The 20,525-nt window shown below is 41.6% G+C and overlaps 2 protein-coding genes across 2 annotated transcripts in view; one reads left to right on the forward strand and one right to left on the reverse strand.

Moving 5' to 3' along the window:
• Positions 1 to 334: 334 nt before the first annotated feature.
• Positions 335 to 7,368, reverse strand: LOC125720989 (bri3 binding protein). Its single transcript, XM_048996917.1, has 3 exons — positions 6,718 to 7,368; positions 5,643 to 5,745; positions 335 to 4,741 (listed from the first exon to the last, which is right to left on the reverse strand). The coding sequence occupies exons 1-3, from the start codon at positions 6,898 to 6,900 to the stop codon at positions 4,323 to 4,325; spliced, it is 705 nt and encodes a 234-aa protein (XP_048852874.1). The 5' UTR covers positions 6,901 to 7,368; the 3' UTR covers positions 335 to 4,322.
• A 393-nt stretch (positions 7,369 to 7,761) lies between these two features.
• ppil2 (peptidylprolyl isomerase (cyclophilin)-like 2) overlaps positions 7,762 to 20,525 on the forward strand; it is a 42,407-nt gene continuing 29,643 nt past the window's right edge. The window contains exons 1-8 of the mRNA XM_048996814.1: positions 7,762 to 7,829; positions 8,031 to 8,080; positions 8,325 to 8,370; positions 8,699 to 8,761; positions 10,050 to 10,101; positions 13,244 to 13,295; positions 19,173 to 19,264; positions 19,390 to 19,479. Coding sequence (XP_048852771.1) covers positions 7,798 to 7,829; positions 8,031 to 8,080; positions 8,325 to 8,370; positions 8,699 to 8,761; positions 10,050 to 10,101; positions 13,244 to 13,295; positions 19,173 to 19,264; positions 19,390 to 19,479 — 477 coding nt within the window. The 5' untranslated portion in view covers positions 7,762 to 7,797. The remainder of the gene's footprint in view (positions 7,830 to 8,030; positions 8,081 to 8,324; positions 8,371 to 8,698; positions 8,762 to 10,049; positions 10,102 to 13,243; positions 13,296 to 19,172; positions 19,265 to 19,389; positions 19,480 to 20,525) is intronic.

Below are 20,525 nucleotides of genomic sequence, written 5' to 3' on the forward strand. Positions count from 1 at the left end.
AAATGCGAACTGACATCCAGCCATATCGGGTGTGGCTGGACCAGCAACCAATCAAAATGTACGGTAAGCACACACCACATGATTATACAGGTCTGACTGACGAAACAGCATAAATCAGCACCTGTCTGATCACCCCATAAGCATTTCATCATAGGAGACTTTGGCAGTCTTTCAGATGAAAGTACAGATTTAGGTCAATAAAGGTCAGATGTGGAAAATGATTTTTAATCACAGTCTCCTTGGTAAATGAATTACTCTTCGTTAAGCAGTTGTACTGTTACTAGCAACTTGAAACCCGTTTAAAAAAAAAAAAAAAACCATGGACACAAAACCATAACAGTAATGATAAAGTAATTTATTTCAATTCCAAGCCTCTAGTTCACTTTAAAATGATACCTTCATATCACAACACTCATAACATCAGTAGTCAACAGCAGGCAGTAATATACCACTCCCAAAACCACAAATACTGGAAATTTTCATATCAAAAGAAGAAAACATACAAAAAACAGAACTACTCGCTATTTCAAAGTTTTAAACACAAAATTCAGTAAGAAAAAAATGAGGGAATGGGGAAATGAATATTGGCAATAGCACAATTAAGGTGTATCTGGCAAATAAGTTGTTTTTGTGCTGATTCTCACAGTAATAGTACTCTCCTTTATTTCATTTACAGTGTCAATACTTCCCTTCACTTAGATACTTATCCTTCACACACAACTTCAAAACCTGAATGCTTGCAAATATCCTGAAATGATGCTTTGGTCGAACCTCACACCTGCAGGACAAATTAACCCTGGTCTCTATACTACAATGCAATATGCAGAGAAATAATCAGCTCTTCAAAATGCAACCAATAGGCCTGCTTTCTTGCATACACTAACACGCACATGAAAAGTGTCGTTGCGATAGGCAGCGGCTACATAGCACAAGAGATGCAAAAATGAAGCTTATTGCTTGAGAGGTTCACAGCTTAACTGATGAAACTAGGAAAGCATAACACTATTACCCTGTGAATTAACTGCTTTTTCATTTTTAAATGGTCATGTTTCTACAGCACGGAAACATTTAAAATACTACCCAAATACTTCCAAATATCAACTTCTTAATCTTTACGAATTTCAGAATCTAATAGGAAAACTCCAATGTCACACAATCACATTTCACTATGCACAAAAACGAAAAGGCCAAACATGCAAAGCAGTAGCTAAAATTAAACAGAAAAAGGACCAGGTAAACATGTCAGAGTAATCCACATGCAATGCTGATTTCAGTATGAACTCAATGGCATGGAAGGAGAGTAGGGGAGGTCGCCCTCTAATGGCGCCTTATGGCAATACTGATTCAGCCTTGGGAATGAGCACCCCCCCCCCCCCCATTTACATTTATATTTCACACAGCATTTCTGGCCACAATTCACTTGCTAGAACATATCAAACAGTAGCATATACAGTGAATTCCCCCCATGTTTCAGAATGAAAACATAACAGCAGAGGTTCTTAAAAACAGAGGAAAAAAACTCACTATATACAATAATATTCTTATTTAATAATGAACACAGATGCCTGAGATATTAAATTTAAATAAAAGGACAAAAGACAGATGAGTATAATCCTTTTGATGAAGAACCACACTCGTCATAGAATTTGGCTCAATGTCTTCAATCAAGTACTGTGGAATCCCTTAGATTTAAAGAATATCTAACATTTTAATAAAACTCTTGATAGATAATTTTTTAAAATGAAAATGATCTAGCTTTATTTGCTTATAGTTACTATTTCTAACCCATAATTTGACAGGCCTTTGAAAAATAAAGCTAAAATTAGTCCAAGCTTTAAGAAAAGCCAAGATAATTCAACATGGATTCATGAATATGCAGAAATCTTACACACTTCCACAGTAGCACATGATGAGAAACAACAATCTGGACAAAAACACTAAAGGTCTCTTTAGTCGATAGTAAATATAAATACACAGAGGCATGCACATGTGGTTTGAGATGCAACAGCAACGCAAGGCTACTTGGTCACCTTTAGCCAAGCGTATCACTGTGGGCTGCTTCCCTGGCAAATCTTATTTAGCATTTCTAATTATAAACTAAGCTGTACTGGACACATTGACATAACCAGCACTGCTATAACAAGCTTGAAGTTCTCCTGCCACATTACTAGTATATCTTGTTGCTGTAAAACTTTTGAAAACTAAATAGATGTCACTGAGCCAGCTGAAACTGCTGTGAAGCTGAGAGAAAATAAACCTACAAGGCCTACATTTTTGCCCAATGCTAAGGTGTAATGTAATAAGGAAAGCCTATCTTTAACTTCACAATCATGGTTTGACACACTTTAACACATATATTGATAAGGTCTTCAATATGTGTAGAGTTTAAATCGACTTATGCTCTGAAATGTGGTGTCTAAAAATAAACCGTTGTGTTATTACATATAAATCATATATGTTAAATATACATAAATATCTATATAAAAAATGAATAGCCAGCTAAAATCTGACTAATTTGTGCCTGGAACACATTAAATGCATTGTTCCCAGTGCTAAATGAATTCAATCTAAGGCCAACCAAATCCATTCCCAGTTTATGCAGCTGCCTTTAAGAGCTTGAAATCTAAAAGGATATGACAGCTACACAAGCGATACAACACTGCACTCTCATGATTTACACCTTAAAACACAAACTCTTACTGTGTGACACACAGATGCAGTGATTCCCAACAGCAATTCAACAAATACAAGGTGCTACAAGAGATTCTTTTCAGCAATATTTAACAAATTCCTTCGTCCAGTATTTGGAACGTGTAACAGGTTTGCTATGATTTAACCCTGTGGAGTCAAACTTGATGGGATTTGCATGTTGACAATGCTTCTTTAACCTCATTACACATGGCTGACAGATGACGTGTAACCCTGTGCTTCTTAAAAGTCTGTGTTTCCACACAGTGCATCAGAATCGTGTGAGACGAGTCTAGATCATGTTAGCAGTTGTACATTTCAATCATTTTACTCATTTAATCTCATACACATGCAGATTTAACAGAAATACTTCCTAGATCAGCTTGACAATCTCGCTCTCTCTCTCTCTCACACACACACACACACACACACACACACACACAAGGACCAGCCCTCCCATTGGTCCATGACTAAAAAAAGTCCTGAAATTAACCTGGAGAAATCTATTGCTATGGAGGAACATTGACAGTTCATTCAGGATGGCTTGGTGTTTCTCAGCACTGTCCACAGAAAGCAATCTATTACGAGCAAAAAAGAAAAATTAAATCTATTACTAACAACAGAGAGCTCGACTATACTGCAGTTGGTAAATGGAAAGTACTGGCCTCACCACACTCTGCTCCGTCATAAACTCTCTTTAATAAAAGAGCACAGAGAAATACACTGGAATGACTGTTAGCTGTAATTAAACTTGAGTATTAAAACACAATTGGACTTTGCTTCTTCTGGGCTGTTAAGATAAAGCTGATTTTTTAAATCATAAGGGCTATCATATGAGTTCTAGGAGCAGAGGAGAACATAGAGCAGCCAGAGAGCAATAATAAAGAAATAATTACTAATGTTAACTTACAATCCTTCAGGAATGTGAACAGCAATACAGATGCATGTCTAGGTTTCCAGTAGCGTCACGATTTTCATTACAATGCAGCATCTTACACTCGTAGCTTTCCGTTCCATTTCTGACAATCATCTTGGAAAGCAAAATTACACAATTTATCAAATTTAAAAAAAGAAGGAAAAAAAATAATCAAGGAAAACAAGCTGAGACTTGGTGGCCTTTGGGTGGTATAAACAGCCAGGCGGTGTCAGAGTGTAAGTGCGATTATAGTGTTGTTACGTTGGAAAAGAACATAAGATGCAGTAAAGTAAACATGGAGGACAGAGCGGCTTTCACCAAGTGGGGCTACATGACAGACACTCTGTGAAAAATCCAGCCAGTCATTTCCTCTGGCTGAGGAAACATCGATCACAGGCTGTCGGTAAACGCTGCAGTGCTGTTACCTTCCCCTCATTAGTACTCTAAGAGTTTCCATGACCATCTTCCTGATCTTCCACATGTTTGTCCTCTGACACACCTTCACTGTGCTTTGCAACACTACACTAATACTGAGATACACCATACTGTACTGAACTTCTACCTCCTGTAGGTCCCTGTCGTGGTTTGGAAAGTTTAGAAACAACCCCCCCCCCCCAACCCCCCAATTTCAGGCCCATAAATACAATGTATTGCAGTATACCAACCCCCCCCCAGCCACCCAGCCACCCAGCCACCCATACCCCTAATGCATGGCGATCTACTGGTCAGCAGAGCGCTCCAGGTTGTCGATGACCCGGCTGAGGCGGATGTTGAGCAGCCGGACCTGGGTTTCCAGGTGGTCGATCTTTTCTTCCAAAGAGTTGCCTCCTCCCCGGCGCCAGTGGGCCCCAACGGGCCCCGTCATGAAGTAGACGGCCATGACGGCACACAGAGGCAGCACGGCGCGCTCCGGGTCGCCCTCGAACTTGTGCAGGATATAGAGGCAGGAGAGAGCAAAGAGAGCTACACGCACCAGCCAGAAGAAGCGGCCAAATGCCAGCCGCAGCACGTAGAAAAGGCTGCCCAGGAAGAGTGAGAGCAGCCAATAGGCAAGCAGCACGGCGGCCACCAATAGCAGGGCCCGCGCTGGCGAGCTGGCAACGGAGGCGGGACTGAAGTAGTGGCTCAAGTTGGATGCTGGGGACAAGACAGTGTGACAAAAGCACAATGTTAAGATCGTTTTATTTTTAAATATTATCATTACCAAAACTATTTTCCCCGTCTTTCAGCTTCCTGTACTCCCATTTAAAATGGTCTGACTCACCAGCAAACTGTCGAGAACAAAAATATGATGAATTGGGGTTAACTTTTTAATAACATCTTATATTAAATGGTGTAAGAGGAGAAAAGCTAAACCATTATCAACAATGCGTTTCCATTTTACTTCAGCTGCAAACCATCGGTCAGCTTAGGTTGAGGAGCATGCACTGGTACAGTGTGTTGCTGAATCCACCACATGACGAAACAGCCCTGGATCCCAGTTGGTGAGCTCCACCCCCCCTTCCCTTTCCAGCGACCTCATGACCCCCCATGCTCTCCCGATCCATCTGCTGACTTCATAGGAAGAGTCACCAGAGATATGAATGTCACTGCTGAGGTAAGAGAACCTCTCTAGAAACTTTAGATCAAGATTTCTCAATTTGGGTTCTGCAGGGCCAGAGTCCAGCAGTTTGTAGATTTCCCTACTCAAACACACCATATTCAGCTCACCAGATAATTGGCAGGTTTAGCAAGTGTGTCTGAGTAGGGAAATCTGCAAACTGTGTCGCAAACTGGCCTTCCTGAACTAGAAATGGGGAACCTTGCCTTAGATGTACCTTTTCGTGCTTTTTAAAATTACTTCAAAATACCCCTATTGTTAGGCCTAATGCTATTTATTTTAGTGTCATTCATCCAATTTCTTGGTTTCTCAAACATAATCTAACAAAAACAGTACAATTGAGAACCATTCCAATGAAGTGCATTAAGTTTTCTTGATATTATTACAAACTTGAAAATAAGCCTTTGCACAGAAAATCTGCTCCAATAGGAAACTTACAGTCAATTCCCAGAACATCAAACAGGTCTGTCCAAATCTTCCACACAGTGTCCAAGAAGGAGTCAACTCCATGGACAAAGCGTTCAGTTGTCTTACTGAAAAACTAAAATTAAGGAAACTGCATGATTATGTGGTACACGGTGTGTCCATTTCAGCACTGGAATATTGTGAAGGGTCAGGCAGCCAACACTTATGAACCCGGTGATGACAATTATGAATTTAAGGCTTTTTCAACACGCCGTAGTCATTTACACGATTCTGTAAATACACATACATAACACATACAATAAATACTGATTGGCTACAAGATGCAGTTATAGCACATGATAAACATAAAATGTACGGACTCAGAAGAAGATGATGTTTGTTTAGGTCAAAACCTAGCCCAAGATTAATTGTGCAATTAATCATTAGCCTTTCTTATATTAAAAAAAACGTGTTCCCCCACACCTGAGGGGAAAACACATGGGAATAAATAACTAAATAATCTAAATTAGCTTTAATAATCTAATATTTTTTGTTTTCGCCAGATGATGGATGAAGTGTAAAACAGAGAATACGGGCAGCAAATTTCTACACCAGTAGAAGATGCTAATTTCTGTTATACCCTCGATCACTAATTTGCTAAAAATTAAATTATTATAGAAAATGTGCTATGTGCGTTTTTCTAAGAAGAGTGAAGTGAAAGTTTTATAATACAATAAAATTAATATCTGCTTTCAAATTGTCATTTTATAACAGCGATGAAAACGGTATGTCAAGTAATACATTTATTATGTTGAACGTTCGTCTAAATAACCAATAATACACAATGTCATTTGCAAAAGGAATATGGAATTTAATTTTAACGTTTTTCCCGCTCAATGAAGTCTTGTACCCCAGAAGGAGTCATACAAAGAAAATGTAGGAAATGACAGCATTATGATTAGAAGATACGCAACTGCAACATCGACATTTATGCCAGCAAATAAATGACTTTAAAAGCACCCGGTACGAATTAGACATTTAGCGCAAGATGCATCTCTTGCAATGACTTTCTGATCGAAGATCAGTAACCAAAAGCATTAACACCAACCTTATATAAAGCCCTGATATTGTCCTCTCCGAAAATGCTGCTCAGGGTTTGATAAAAGCCGTTCGCCACCCGTCTGAAACTGTTCTGGCTGCCGAAGTCTTTGCGAGCCCGGGCTGAATCGGCACCGTGCAAAGATGCGAGAAGCACCAGCGCCAGGACCAGGATCAGCTTTACACCCTGCATGGTTTTCAGCGACTGCAGCACAAGCCTGTTTATGTGTCAATGTTACCAATACGCCTAAGGTTAATTAGCTTCGCGCTATAAAAAAAGAAAAGGCAGAATAGTGACCCCGGAACATGAAACAGTCCATTTCGCTTCCGCCTTCTGACAGTTGCCGCCTGGTGTTAAAACTGAGAAGGTGCCAAAGGTGAAAATCGTTATGTGATCGCTTCCCCATTTAATTCATATCATGCCATTTACTTATAATGTTTGTTACTAATATAGATGTACTATCTATTGTTCACAACGACCAATTTGTCATATTTGTTTAACTGCAATCTTGGGCCAGTCTGGGGAATTTAGGGCGCAAGGCAGGATTACTAGGAACTATCAAATAGTATTTAGATATACAGAAATAAAATGTTATTTACATTCAAGCAATTAATATAAACACCATGGAAAACTCTCCCTTTAGCGAGAAAAAGCAAACGCCATACCCAACCTGCATTCGAATACATAACCACGGTGTTGTGTGGTTCCTTTAGCTATTTAAAAGCAGTGCCATCTGGTAGTGGATCTAATGCGTTTTTCCAGTTCAAGCAGTATCAGTAATTAACAATGTTGATAGAACAGTGCATTTTAATTGTACTGAGGGATTAATGACTCTTCATTAATTTTGTTATTTAGATTAAGGTGGCAGGGCTCGGAAGCTGCACATCGGAGATATTTTCTGGGTGCATTCGCTGGTGTTTCCGGGGGGGCGGATTGTGCGACGGACCTGCAGCTTCTGCGTGTATGTTAACATTTGAAAAAACATTTCGTATTTCTTTACATATAATCTGCTATAGCTACTGACCGAAAGTATAGAACCCGATTTTTTTTTAAATTTATCTAACAAGCGTCATTTGCATTGTTATCAAAATGGGGAAGAGACAACATCAGAAGGATAAAATGTAAGTATTCAAAGTTTTTTTGTGTATGTATTTGAAGTGTTATTTTTTGCACCTTATCTTTTGGTACAGTTGTCATCCTTTATTTTTTAAATGTAAATGTTAGTCTATGATATACTTTTTTTCGATTTTGTTTATATAATGAGCTACTTTTTGTATCTGAGTGTCTGGTATTGTCACATTGATATTTATTATATTTTTTAGGTACATAACATGCTCCGAATATACAAATTTTTACGGCGGGAAAAAATCTGGTAATACTTTCATATATTTTATGTGTTCGATAAAATGTTAGATTTCCGTGTAGATTTCTGCTTTTAGCTTCGCTTGGTTGCTGAGCTTGTGTCTTGTGCATTTGTAACTTGCACACAGAATGTGATAACGAATTTGAATGCAACATAACGTAAAAGACAAATAAATATAGATTCTTTATGAACCTGTAAGGGTTTTTGTTGACAAACTATTATAACGTCCTGTTTCATCTCTCTTTTTGAATAGAAATTCCACAGGCCAATTTCCGCCGTCTCCCATTTGACCACTGCAGGTGACCATTGTTATAAACGTATAGTGTTACGTCACACGGGGTTTATGTGTTTTTCTGATGTTATATAATCTGTGGCACTTAACTGTAGAGAAATAGGTTGTCTCGATATAATAGTAGTTGATTAATCTGAAGACTTTTTAATGAATTGTAGTTGGGATTGGAATGTATAGCATTTGCCTTGTAAAGTTACAATCTAAAAGCTATTTTAAATTATTCAGATTATTTTTAACTAAACATTGCAACTTGGTTATGTTGTACCAGTTTCAGGTAATTTTACAATGTCCTCATGGTTTATGTCTGGCTTGTTGTCTTCTTGCTTGCCCTCCAGCTTGTCTCTTCAGCCATTTGAGTATCCAATGTGCACAGAGGAGGGGGTCGTATTTGATTTGTTGTGAGTATCTCATGGTGAAACTTGTAGCAAATGGGACATGCCGCTTTCAAAATTTTGTAGCATTTTGCAACCAGGTTCTTTACACACTTTATAATGGCATTTGTCAGCCACATTTTACAAATCTATACACTTGAGCCAAACAATCCGCCCACAAAGAGAGAGCCTGTCAGATTGCCCCTTAAATAATGTCCCTCAGTGGTATCAACCCTCAGGCTCAGTATTTTACAGTTCTGCCGCAATCATATTGTCCCCTAGAGAGACTCTGAAGAACAGCAACACCAAGAAACTATTGACAAAAAACTATTTGCCCCTTCCTAAGACTGTGGCGCTACCTTATGTTTTGTATTATTATAATTCAAAATATATTAATACATATGTACACAACGTTTTTTTAAAAATCGTGCATTATAATTGCTGTAATATTTTGACCCTTGTGATTTACTTGTACATAATATCCCAAAATGAATTTTAGTATCTAATATTTAATACTTTCTTAAGCACACTGAATGATGCCTAACAGTTTTTAGTTGGATCAGACAGAAGTCCATCCGTTTTCCGTACCTGCTTGTCATATTCAGGGTCATGGGAGTCTGGAGCCTGTCCCCAAATCTGTGGGAATGGGGCAGGGAATAACCCAAGATGGCAAGACGCACTCACATACTATTCACACACGCATACACATCTACAGGCAGTTTGACAAGTTCAACTCGGCATTTCTTTAGACTGTGGGAGGGAAAGCGGAGTACCCAGAGGAAACTCCATAGCAACACATGGAGAACATGCAACCTCCACACACATGGAGCCATGGCAGAGACTCAAACGCTGGTCCCAGAAGTGGGAGAAAATAGTGTGAATCACTGCACCTCCATGCTCCCCCTAACTGTAATTAATAAAAACATTTTGAGTTGTGCTTTATGGGCACTGCAGTTGCTCTAAGGATTAGTGAGATACTGTTTGGTTTGGGGGCGGCGCGGTGGTGCAGTGATTAGCGATGCTGCCTCATGCCATATAAGTGGGTATGGAAAATCGATGGAAGATTATGGTAAGATGCCCAGTCATCAGTGTGGTGAAACAGGGTTATATAACTGAATAATATAATTATGTTTATTAAGTTTAGCCTAAGCTCTAGTGTGTAAACTATTTAAAGCATAATTCAAAATAAATGAGAAATTTGGATGTTTCGGTGTTTCGTTAATGAATGTTACGGTTAATATTGGCTTGGCTGCTGCACACCTTTAATTATTGGTCTCACTGAAATGCTAAAAGTCTTCTGTTGCTGTTTGTGTAGGAGCATAGTTCCCTGGATAAAGAAGTACGGCACAAATCCCATTTCTGGGGAGGTGAGTTTTTCATGTTCTGGGCAGTGGACATTAGGGGATGGGGTGTCAGAGAGCAATTTTGTAGCCACCACCCCCATAATAAGAGCTAAGAAAATACTCAGTCTTCCCCCCCCCCCCCCCCCACAAGGTTATTATAAAACCGTCCTGGGTGCACAGAACTGGTATGCAGTGCCTCTAGTATGGTTTTTTTTAGTAGCATTTTCAGTCAGATTTATTGTACACTTGCTTGCTATGGCCACTAGAGGGAGTATGATACTTCTGAAAAGAGGTGACCGCAGTAGCGGAAATGACGGGTTAATGAAGCTTTGAGAGTCTCTGCGGAATTGTTCTCATCAAACCCTTGGTGTTTCTTCTGTTTCAGCAGTTGAAAACGGTAGACGGATATGTTTAGCCTGCATTGTTGACTTTATTAATAATGTCACCAAATTCAGACAAAAATTTGACGTAAAAGTACATATTTTCTAAATAGCTACATTCTTTTAAAATTGGTGCAAGTAACCAAAATGGGTAGTGATGCGGCTTTGAAATAAACTGAAATCTGATTCCTTTTATTGCCCCTTTCTGTTTTTGGATTAGCTGTTGACTTTGGATGTTTATAAAGTCGTGCTCTCCTGTGTTATGTGGGACACACTTCATCCGACTGCCTGACAGCTGAGCACTTGTCAGCCACAGCGAGGCCAAGGCTGAGTGCCTTAAGAAAGGCACTGTGTGGTCGACTCCGCTTTTTGGGGTTAGTTTTTAGAATCCCTGCATTCCAGCTTCTCCTTACCCCTTCTTACATCTATTTAGTTAAATGGCTATTGTCTAAGGCAACATACAAGAGTATGGCTTCAGACAGTCCCTGCAGCAGTTCGGTATAAAGGCTTTGCTCAAGGTCCCAGTGATGACGTCACTCTCTCCACCACAGGATTTGAACCAGTGACCTTCTGATCACAGGCCTGGAGCCCTAACCTGCTGAGCCATTAGCCATCTCTATATCCCATAATGTTTTTCACTAGAACACTAGTTTTGGTAAATTAATGGAATATGTGCATAAGTTCTAAGCGTTTTATTTATTTAGTTTTTTAAATTTAAATATCACCGTTTTTTAGACCTGCTGTAAGTGACCTCAGTCATAATCGTTTGAGAAAATGTGACTGACAGGAAAACTAGTCAGCGTGTTTCCTGTTATAATAAAATCACTCAACAGTTGCTGCTTGTATGGACGACGCAGAATGAATTGTGGATATTATACAAGAAGGCTGTGAGCTTCAGGACAAAAGGCCTGACAGTGTTTCCGTCGCACAGACCGCCCATTCAACAGCACTTGGCACTTTATCAGCAGGGAAATGGTCGGCGTTGCTGCTGGACAAGTGAGGATTTTATGTTTGTCAGATTATGGTGATGGGGGGGGTGCTGTGAGCTGGAGCCTGAGGTCTGAGGCAGGGCAGATTTTAATTTTTTTTTTCCAGCACGGGGGAGGCTCCTCTCACAGACAAGTCTGGGCAAGTTAGCGAGTGCTGCAGCTGATACGAGTGGCTGCTGAATCTCCGCAATGTTCAGATCAGATGTCCTGGGAATCGGACTGACCCAGCCTGGCCAGCCTCATGGGCACATCTGCAGTGATAAGCAGGTCCCTCTCAGATGGGAGATGTCCACGTTAACCTCATTTATACTCCATCTGAACTATTTTGTGCACACAATCCTTAAAACAGTTTCATGATTACCTTGTGCACAGCTGACAGCTTTAATACTGCAGCTATGAATGCCACCAGCAAGGAAGGAGCCAGGATGATGTCTAAGTGGTATATGTGAGTTTACCAGGATCTCCGCTGTGCTTTTGAGGTGAACATCCTGGCTGATAGCCGAGTGGTGAAGTGGCAGATCAGCTGGGTGAGCAGAGCGACAAGTTATAGGGAACATGCTGGCTCAACTCGCACAGCAATGTCCTGCGGCAGGATCGTGGAAGGTTGATTCCTGAAACTAGCTGTCTGAGTTTATCATGTCTGTCAGTATGGTAAGAAGAATGAGGATGTGGGAGATACCAGCCTACTTGCCGGACTCCTGCCAAGTGTTGGGTTCCTAAACACTCTGAGCGTCACCGGTACTCTGTTTGGTGCGATACCCCTATAGCTGCCAGTCCATGGATGCAGCAGGTTGAGCTTCCAAAGGACTTCTGGGTACCGGGCTGCAAGGAGAGGATGAGGCTTGGCCACTTATGGCTTCTCTCTGGAATGGCTGGAGGTGGAGGAGGAGGATGATGTGAATTGTCCCGATGAGCCCTCTATGATCCCTGAAGCTTTCTCATGCCATTTGCAGCCACCTGTATTAGCTGGACGGCGACCTGTCTGTCATTTCTTTTGCGCTGCTCACGTTGCGCGGTAACCTTGGAGATGAAGGGGCCTTCTATGAGGTCATCAGCAATTTGAGTGCAGTGTGTTGTTTTCTCTCCAGGTTAGTGACCCATCCAGCATCCCGGTGCTCAGCGTCAGGCTGGGATTGTCACTGGAGTTGGACTGGTATTCAGGCTCAGGGCACCAGGGCTGCTTTTGGCCTCTGGTCTGATCTTGCAGCAGGGATGTGGCAGAGGACAGAGGGAGGGTAACCCCCTGCTCTCTGGGTTCACGTCCCTTGTCCTGGGGCAGAATCCCTTCACCTTGCCGCCAGCCCGCATCTTAAATCCCACCCAGGACTGGCATGGTCGCCCCGCACACTCTCGGCTGCCTCTGACGCAAATTCTCTGACCGTCTCCCCCTGTCAGCCCCTGTTTCCATGGCGACCTCTGGGGGGGCTCTCCGCGTCACCCGCGAGCCTGTTGGTCGGTGGCTATTTCTGTACCCCCCTCAGCATGACTAATGTCTGCGTTTTAAATTGCTCCCGAAGCTTTTGTGCAATTATCGTTTCAAAGCAGTTGCCCACTGCAGTTTTATGTGTCCGGCAAACATCGGCTGCTCTCTCCTCGGTAGCTCTTTAATCGGGCTGCTTTTTGTTGCTCCTCGCAGACATGAGAGATTGTGTGTGCAGAGTGAGCCCCATGGGGGCATCGCGTTCCGTCCCACCAGCCCTGTCACGCATGCGGTGTCCCCTCTCTGTCCGAATGACTGGCGGGCAGCGACGGTTACTGTCATCGTTGTATTAATCTATAGCTTTTCTTTCCTTCCAGAAACTTGAAGCCAAGGCTCTCATCAAGCTGAACTTCGCCAAGAACAATGATGGTATGTCTGGGTGTGAGTAGCAATGTCATGCAAAATAAAAAACGACACTTGGTTCTCAAATCTGTCCCAAGGTGTGGACATCATGTTTTCACCAGGCTTCTTAAGGTGATTAGTAAACCTTCTCCAGTCATACAGTTGGATATTTTTGCCCAGGGAAAATGCATCTGGCATCTCCCTCAATACCTGTGTGCATGCAATCAAAATGTAAGGGAGCTACATCCTTTCGCCAAGGGCCTTGTCAGTGACGAACTACATGCTCTGATGTAGTGACATGTTTGCACAATGGCTCTGAAAATAATGCTGGCCTGAGGTTTCTACATTGATCACCACCCCACCACAAGGTCAATGTCCCTGTTTTTAGCCGACTCTGCATTTTATTCAGAAAGGTTGTGAGTCAGAGGCCTGAAAGCATTCCCTTGGCAGTGGTCGTATTAGACCCACAAAAACTTGGGTGGGTGTTGGTCTTGGTGTGGGGGGGGTGCCGATCTGTATTTGTCACACCTCACTGTGTAACACTCCAGTCTGGAGCTTCTTACTGATAGACATTCACATTCAGTGACAATTCTAGCTTGTATGGCACCCTGAGCGAGCCCCCCCCTTCACCCCCCCCCCCCAAATTCTTAATAATCATGGCACCCGCTCCGACCCAGCTAATTGACCCACACAGAGACATATCATTGACTTGACGTGTGAATGAGCAGTGGCCCATGTCATTCATACCTAAATCTGCCAGTGTTCACGTTACTGAAAGGTACAACAGCAGCTTCCATTTGGATTTGACCCTTTGTCACTGGGTCACAAGGCTCACAAAATCACTAGCCTGACATACCAGGACAGTCATGTTTTTCCATTGGGCTACCAAAATGTAACAACACCCTTTGCCTGATGGGCTATCAGAAATTGTGCCCTTGAGAGGTAAAGTGGGCTATCCCACAAAAACAAAGTTTTGAGAAAATGAGCTCCAAAGTATAATTTTTTTCCAAAAAAATCTGTGTGCCTGTACCCTACAATTGATATATATCATAGGTAGCACAGAGGTATGACTTGGATAATAGCAACTTATCCAATTGAAAATATTCAATAAAAAGGGGGTAGGGGTCAAAAATGTGGGATAGCCCACCTTACCACTCAAGGGCACAATTATCGCCTAAGAAAACTAAGACGGCCTTTTTTGCTCCTTTGACTTGATATCTGGAGGAAAAACTTTGACCACCAAGTTGTTGATTTTGATGATGGTTTGTCCGCTGAGAAGGGTGCACTTAAAGCCTTGATTTATAGGAGGGTTTCTGTATTGCACAATTGCCATGGTGCATTGTTGGTAGGCATGTAACGATGAATCGCAAATTGTTTAAAAATCACAGTGGTTAGCGCTGCTGCCTCACAGCAAGAAGGTCCTGAGTTCAGTCCCAGGTCCTTTCTGTGTGGAGTTCGCACGCTCTCCCCATTTTCGCCGGGGGCTCTGGTTTCCTCCCACGGTCCAAAAGTGTGCAGGGTAGGTTGATTGATTGAGCCTGAATTGGCCCTGTAGTTGTGTGAGTGCGTGTGCCCTGTGGTGTGTAGGCGACTGTCCAGGGTCGGTTCTCGTCTGCGCCCATTGTTCCCGTGATAGTCTCCTGTCCCCCCCGCGACCCCAGTTGGGATTAAGCGGTTTCAGAAAATGGATGGATGGATGGACACACCGCCTGATCTTATGTCGTCGGTGTGGCAGCATTTTAGCTTTCTGGTAATCACAATTTACAGACGACAAAAACTGCATGCAGACATTGTAAAAGACTGATAACATACAAACATACACAAATAGCACAACGAACATGTTTCAGCATGTCCACCGGCACCACAGTGAGCTCAATTCACCACAGCCAGAGCAACGATTATTAAAAGGGCAAACCACGCTAAAAAGCTGCACATGCAAGCCTTAGTTTATTTATTTAAAGATTTATTTATTTATTTTACTTTGGGATTTTTTTTTAAACGGTATTTTATTCAATTTCAGTTGCACTGTTAAGAAGAGGACACATTGTGCACAGTTTAGAAAGATAAAGGAATATTTTTGAATAAATTTGTCTGCAGCTCATTTGTGAGAAATAGTGAGAAAATCGTATCGTGAAAATCAGAATCGTATCGAATCGTGAGTTGAGTGTGTCGTTACCATGACCAACAATTAGGGATGTAACAGACTACTCCAAGCAGGTTAAAGCAAGTAAAGTCAAGTAAGGCTTTATCATCACACCAGTACACTGCATATGGTGATTGAAAGCAAATGCTTTGAAGAGAATAGTTATTTCTGAATGGGACCCATACACAGCGAAAACAAAATGGTTGTGAGCCACCTGCTATGCGTCATGAGGGTATTGTTTATTACCTATAAATGCTATGGATAAGACTGAAGCAAAGGAAAGTGACTAAAAGTTTGTTTCTGGCTTCAGTGTATTCATGGACAAGTAAAAGTATAAATGTTTATATATACACAATTACGTGTATGTATTATTGTTTATGTATAAACAATTACGTTGCTCTGTGCTGTGATGTTAAGGTTACATTACATTATTACTGCAAATCCGGTTCGATCACACATAAGTGAATGTGTTTTAGAGGCAAATTGTTGATCGATGTATTTTATCTGTGTATGTGTGCTTGCGCAGCCAGGGCCGTGGAGGGGATCCTCCCCCAAGTAGAGAAGATTAAGTATCTCGGGGTCTTGTTCACGAGTGAGGGAACGATGGAACGGGAGGTCGACAGGTGGATCGGTGCGGCGTCAGCAGTGATGCGGACACTGCATCGGTCTGTCACGGTGAAGAAGGAGCTGAGCCAAAAGGCAAAGCTCTCGATTTACCAGTCGATCTACGTTCCTACGCTCACCTATGGTCATGAGCTGTGGGTAGTGACCGAAAGAACGAGATCGCGGGTGCAAGCGGCCGAAATGAGTTTCCTCCGCAGGGTGGCTGGGCTCTCCCTTAGAGATAGGGTGAGGAGCTCAGTCATTCGGGAGGGACTCAGAGTAGAGCCGCTGCTTCTCCGCATTGAGAGGAGCCAGATGAGGTGGCTCGGGCATCTGATTAGGATGCCTACTGGACGCCTCCCTGGTGAGGTGTTCTGGGCATGTCCCACTGGGAGGAGGCCCCGGGGAAGACCTGGGAACGCCTCAGAATTCCCCCAGAGGAGCTGAATGAAGTGGCTGGGGAGAGGGAAATCTGGATTTCCCTGCTTAGACTGCTGTCCCCGCGACCCGACCCGGAAAAGCGGTAGATGATGGATGGATGAACTGTTTGAGGAGTTGTTTCTATTTGCTTGATGTCTGTGATAGGACACCGCAGTGTGTCAACATGTTCACTGCTGGTGCCAGTTAATTTAGCCTCCATCATACATAGTGGCTGGTTTGCCTAACATGAACAGATAACCTTTAGGATGTTTCCGCATTGATTTATTTCTTATCTTAAGAATGCCTGCCCAAATCTTGTGTTCCTTGGGTTAGATTCTTACTACTATATATGTGTAGTTATGTATGGTCTTTGTATTATGTATTTGTGTTTATGTTTATACAGTACTGCACAAAAGTCTTAAAACATTTTCTTTGACTGCTTAAGTTTTACCTGAGTAGTAAGTGTATATTTGCTCAGAAAAAAATACAATGTAACATTAAAACATATGTAAGTTAACGGTAAAACTATATAAAAAAACAAGGATTTCTCCTGTTTTTCCTAGAAGTTACTGATATCTAGTTGGATGGCTAGATGGACACTGCTTCAGTTCCCAAACCCCTCCACAGGGGCACTGCAGTCATTCCATGACTGTGATTTCACCACTAGCTCAATTAATTAATTAATTAATTAAATAACTGAGTGAGATATTGATTAACCAAGCAAGATCGTGTAGCGGTTTGAGTAAAAAAAAAAAAAACGTAGGTATATTGGACTGTTGTTGCAAAACGACTTTAAAGACGACTTTTTAAGGGAGGTTTTGAAATTGCTAAGCTGACTCACTTTCACAGACAAAATATCAGAATCATACTTTATTTGCCAGAAACCCAGTGGTTACAGTGAGTAAGTTTACCATGTTGCACACTACATAGGACTGCACTTAAAAACACTGTACAAGATACATAGGATTCAGACTGTATAATATACACAATGTACCCAGTACAGGAACATTACAGGTTGTACCCTGCACAAAAAGATACCATAGAACAGTTATTGCACTGCGATTTGCATTTTGAGGTTCTAGTCTTGTTTCCATGAGAGGCGTCATATCAAATCTGCTGTTTAAAGGGTTGTTAGTGATATCTTTATGAGTGCTGGTCAGTGCATTATTTTCATACTCAGACCTTTTGATATGGTAGAACGGAGCATTCTGTTTGAAAGGCTTATACTGTACATTTGGTGCGTTTTGGTACTACAAACCCATGTTGAGCATCATGTGAGATTGCCGCCCCACTCATGTTCTCTAAATTCTCATGCTTTCCTTCATGATTCTGCATAATTCCTGTTTTCACACAATTTCATTTAGATTATTGTAATTCTTTCTTCACCTGCTTCTCAAACTCTGTTCAAAAGAAACTACTTTTAGTTGCTTCATAATGCTACTGCTAGACTGTTTAGCAGAAGCGGCTGTAGAGCACATTTCTCCTCCTCTGACGTTTCTCCTCTTCTGGTTGCTCTACACTGGCTCCCACTAAAATATAGGAATAATTTTAAGACTCCTTTGTTTACTTATAAGGCTCTTAACAATCAGGCGACCATGACCTTTTGACCAAGTACGCAGCTAGCAGGACACTGGGGTCTTCTAATCAGGGCCTTCTTGTTACCCTGCCAGGTTCTGGTTTTAGACCAGGGCTGATGGAGCCTTTGCTGCCCCAAGGCTGTGGACCAGTCTGCCTGTGACAGTAGATCAGCCAGCAGTGTAGCTGTTAACAAGCTGTCCGCAAACTTTTATGTACGAACAGGCCTTCAGTGGTGTCTGAATATCTGTTATGTTACCAGTGAAGCACTTTTGTTCTTGAAAGGTGCTATATCAATAAACTACTTACTTATTTACGGCAACATGAAGATAATTTAAACTATGGATGGGCAATAGATATTTTTTCAGTTGCAATCCAATACACAACTGCTGATACCGATACAGATTCTGATACAAAAGCTCTTTATGATACAAAAACGAAGTTTTAAGACGTGTACGTAGCGTTTACTGGAAAATCCCACTAAACAAAGCCCATGCAATTGTACGGCAACGCAAGTAATATGGAAAAAGCAATGGATGATTTGAGAGTCGCTAGCTTGGGCCGTTGTGCACACTTTCTGATAGCAGCCTCTCATGTATCAAGCTGTTGTGAGTGTGCAAGCTAGCGACTCCCAAATCATCCATTGCTTTTTCCATATTACTCGCGTTGTTCGTTTTTATAAAGACTGCAAATCAAAATGCAAGTAGGCTTTGATTAAAATGTAAAATACTTCCAGATTGTTACCCAGATATCAGATTATCTGACGTTCTTATGCTCCTCATACGGCAAAGGGTATGCACGTGACATCACAGCAGGCGGAAGTCACTGCGCTCACCCCATCTGAGTGGCATAATACCTGAGTGGCAGTAATTAATGTTCAGTTTGAATGCCACTAAAACAAAAAAGAGCTGTCGTGTGACTGGGCTATCTTTACAGACTGCTGAAAACTAAATAAGTTTCAGACGTGGATTGGTCACATTTGGCCAATACCCGATCCATGTAATAGGCATGGATTGGCACCAAATGTGATTCTGACATTATAGGTCACTGCAGTTTATTTCTGTAACTAATAGTTTAAAGTTAGAACACAGCATCATCATTCATAAATGCCAGCACAAAGTTGTATTTCTGTTTATCCTCTCCTTTTTCCTCTTTTGAATCAGGAAAGTACCACTGCCCTGTGCTGTACACCATCTTCACAAACAACTCCCACATCGTGGCCAATAAGGTCACAGGAAATGTGTTTTCCTATGAGGTGAGCTGCAGATTGAATTTGACCGTGACCGTATTGCACCCCCCCGCCCCCCCCATCTCTGCTGTAAATGAGTCATTTCTGTTGAACCATGACTGGTCCTGAAGATTGTTTTCTGTTTTGTGTAGGCAGTGGAGCAACTCAACATCAAAACAAAGAGTTACAAAGACCTGCTCACTGATGAGCCTTTCACACGGCAAGACATCATCACCCTGCAGGTGTGTGTGTGTGTGTGTGTGGTGATATGTATTTTATATTGTGGGGACCAAATGTTAGTTTTGTTTGGTTACTTAAGGTTAGGTGTACTTGGGATTAGAGTTATGCCCATAGAGTCCCCACAAGGACAGGAATATGAACTGTGTGTGTGTAGTCTACATCTTTAAAAAAGATGGGTGAATGAAGGGTAAAACCATAGCTCGCTGCTTAAATACGTCACCGATCAGGTCTGTTTGGAAGTAGGCCTGTTACAATTATTACAGTTCTCACTAAACGATAAAGCGACTATTGCAGTTTGTTGTCAATGTAGACAATATGGTTTGCCATGAAATAGCAGGATGAATGGATCGGACCGTGCCAGGTAATGGGATGCAGTGTATGTATGCTGGAAAATGCTGTGCATGCGCAGATGTACAAGGTACAAATCAGGCAGGTGGTACAGATCAAGTAGTGACAACGCCAACTGATTATCTTGAGGGATTTAACTTCTTGTACATTTATGTCATATCTGCCCTGTACAATTTTTGTTTAAAAAGCTTAAAAGGCAAACGTAAATCCAATTTTTATTTATATGTTCCAGTTTTCAATGCTAATGAATAAGGCGTATGTGTACAATTAAACTATGATTATGCTTTCTCTATAATAGTATTATAAACAGTATTATGCAGATAGGGAAATCATACAGATAACATAAGATAATTAAATCTTTAATCACAATTATTTGTATGACAATTAATCATCACCTAAAATCTCATGTTTGTGACATCTCTACTTGGAAGTGGTATTTGGGAGCCTGCATGCATGATGATGGCCTGTAGCCTTTACTGGAATTATCTGCCAGGCCGATTAGTACCGCCGGACGCACGCTCACATCATTAATGATTAACCTGTAAGGACCAGGCGCGGCAGCTCATGCTTTTCTAAGTGCTCAAACTGCACAATGTGATGAAAACTCATCAGGATGTGAGAATCAGTGGATTTCACTTGTGGAATTTGTATATGTGTGTGTGTGTGTATGGTGGTTTATGGTCATCTGGGAGGTATTCCA

This window comes from Brienomyrus brachyistius, chromosome 2, assembly GCF_023856365.1.
Source record: "Brienomyrus brachyistius isolate T26 chromosome 2, BBRACH_0.4, whole genome shotgun sequence".
NCBI classification, from domain to species: Eukaryota; Metazoa; Chordata; class Actinopteri; order Osteoglossiformes; family Mormyridae; genus Brienomyrus; species Brienomyrus brachyistius.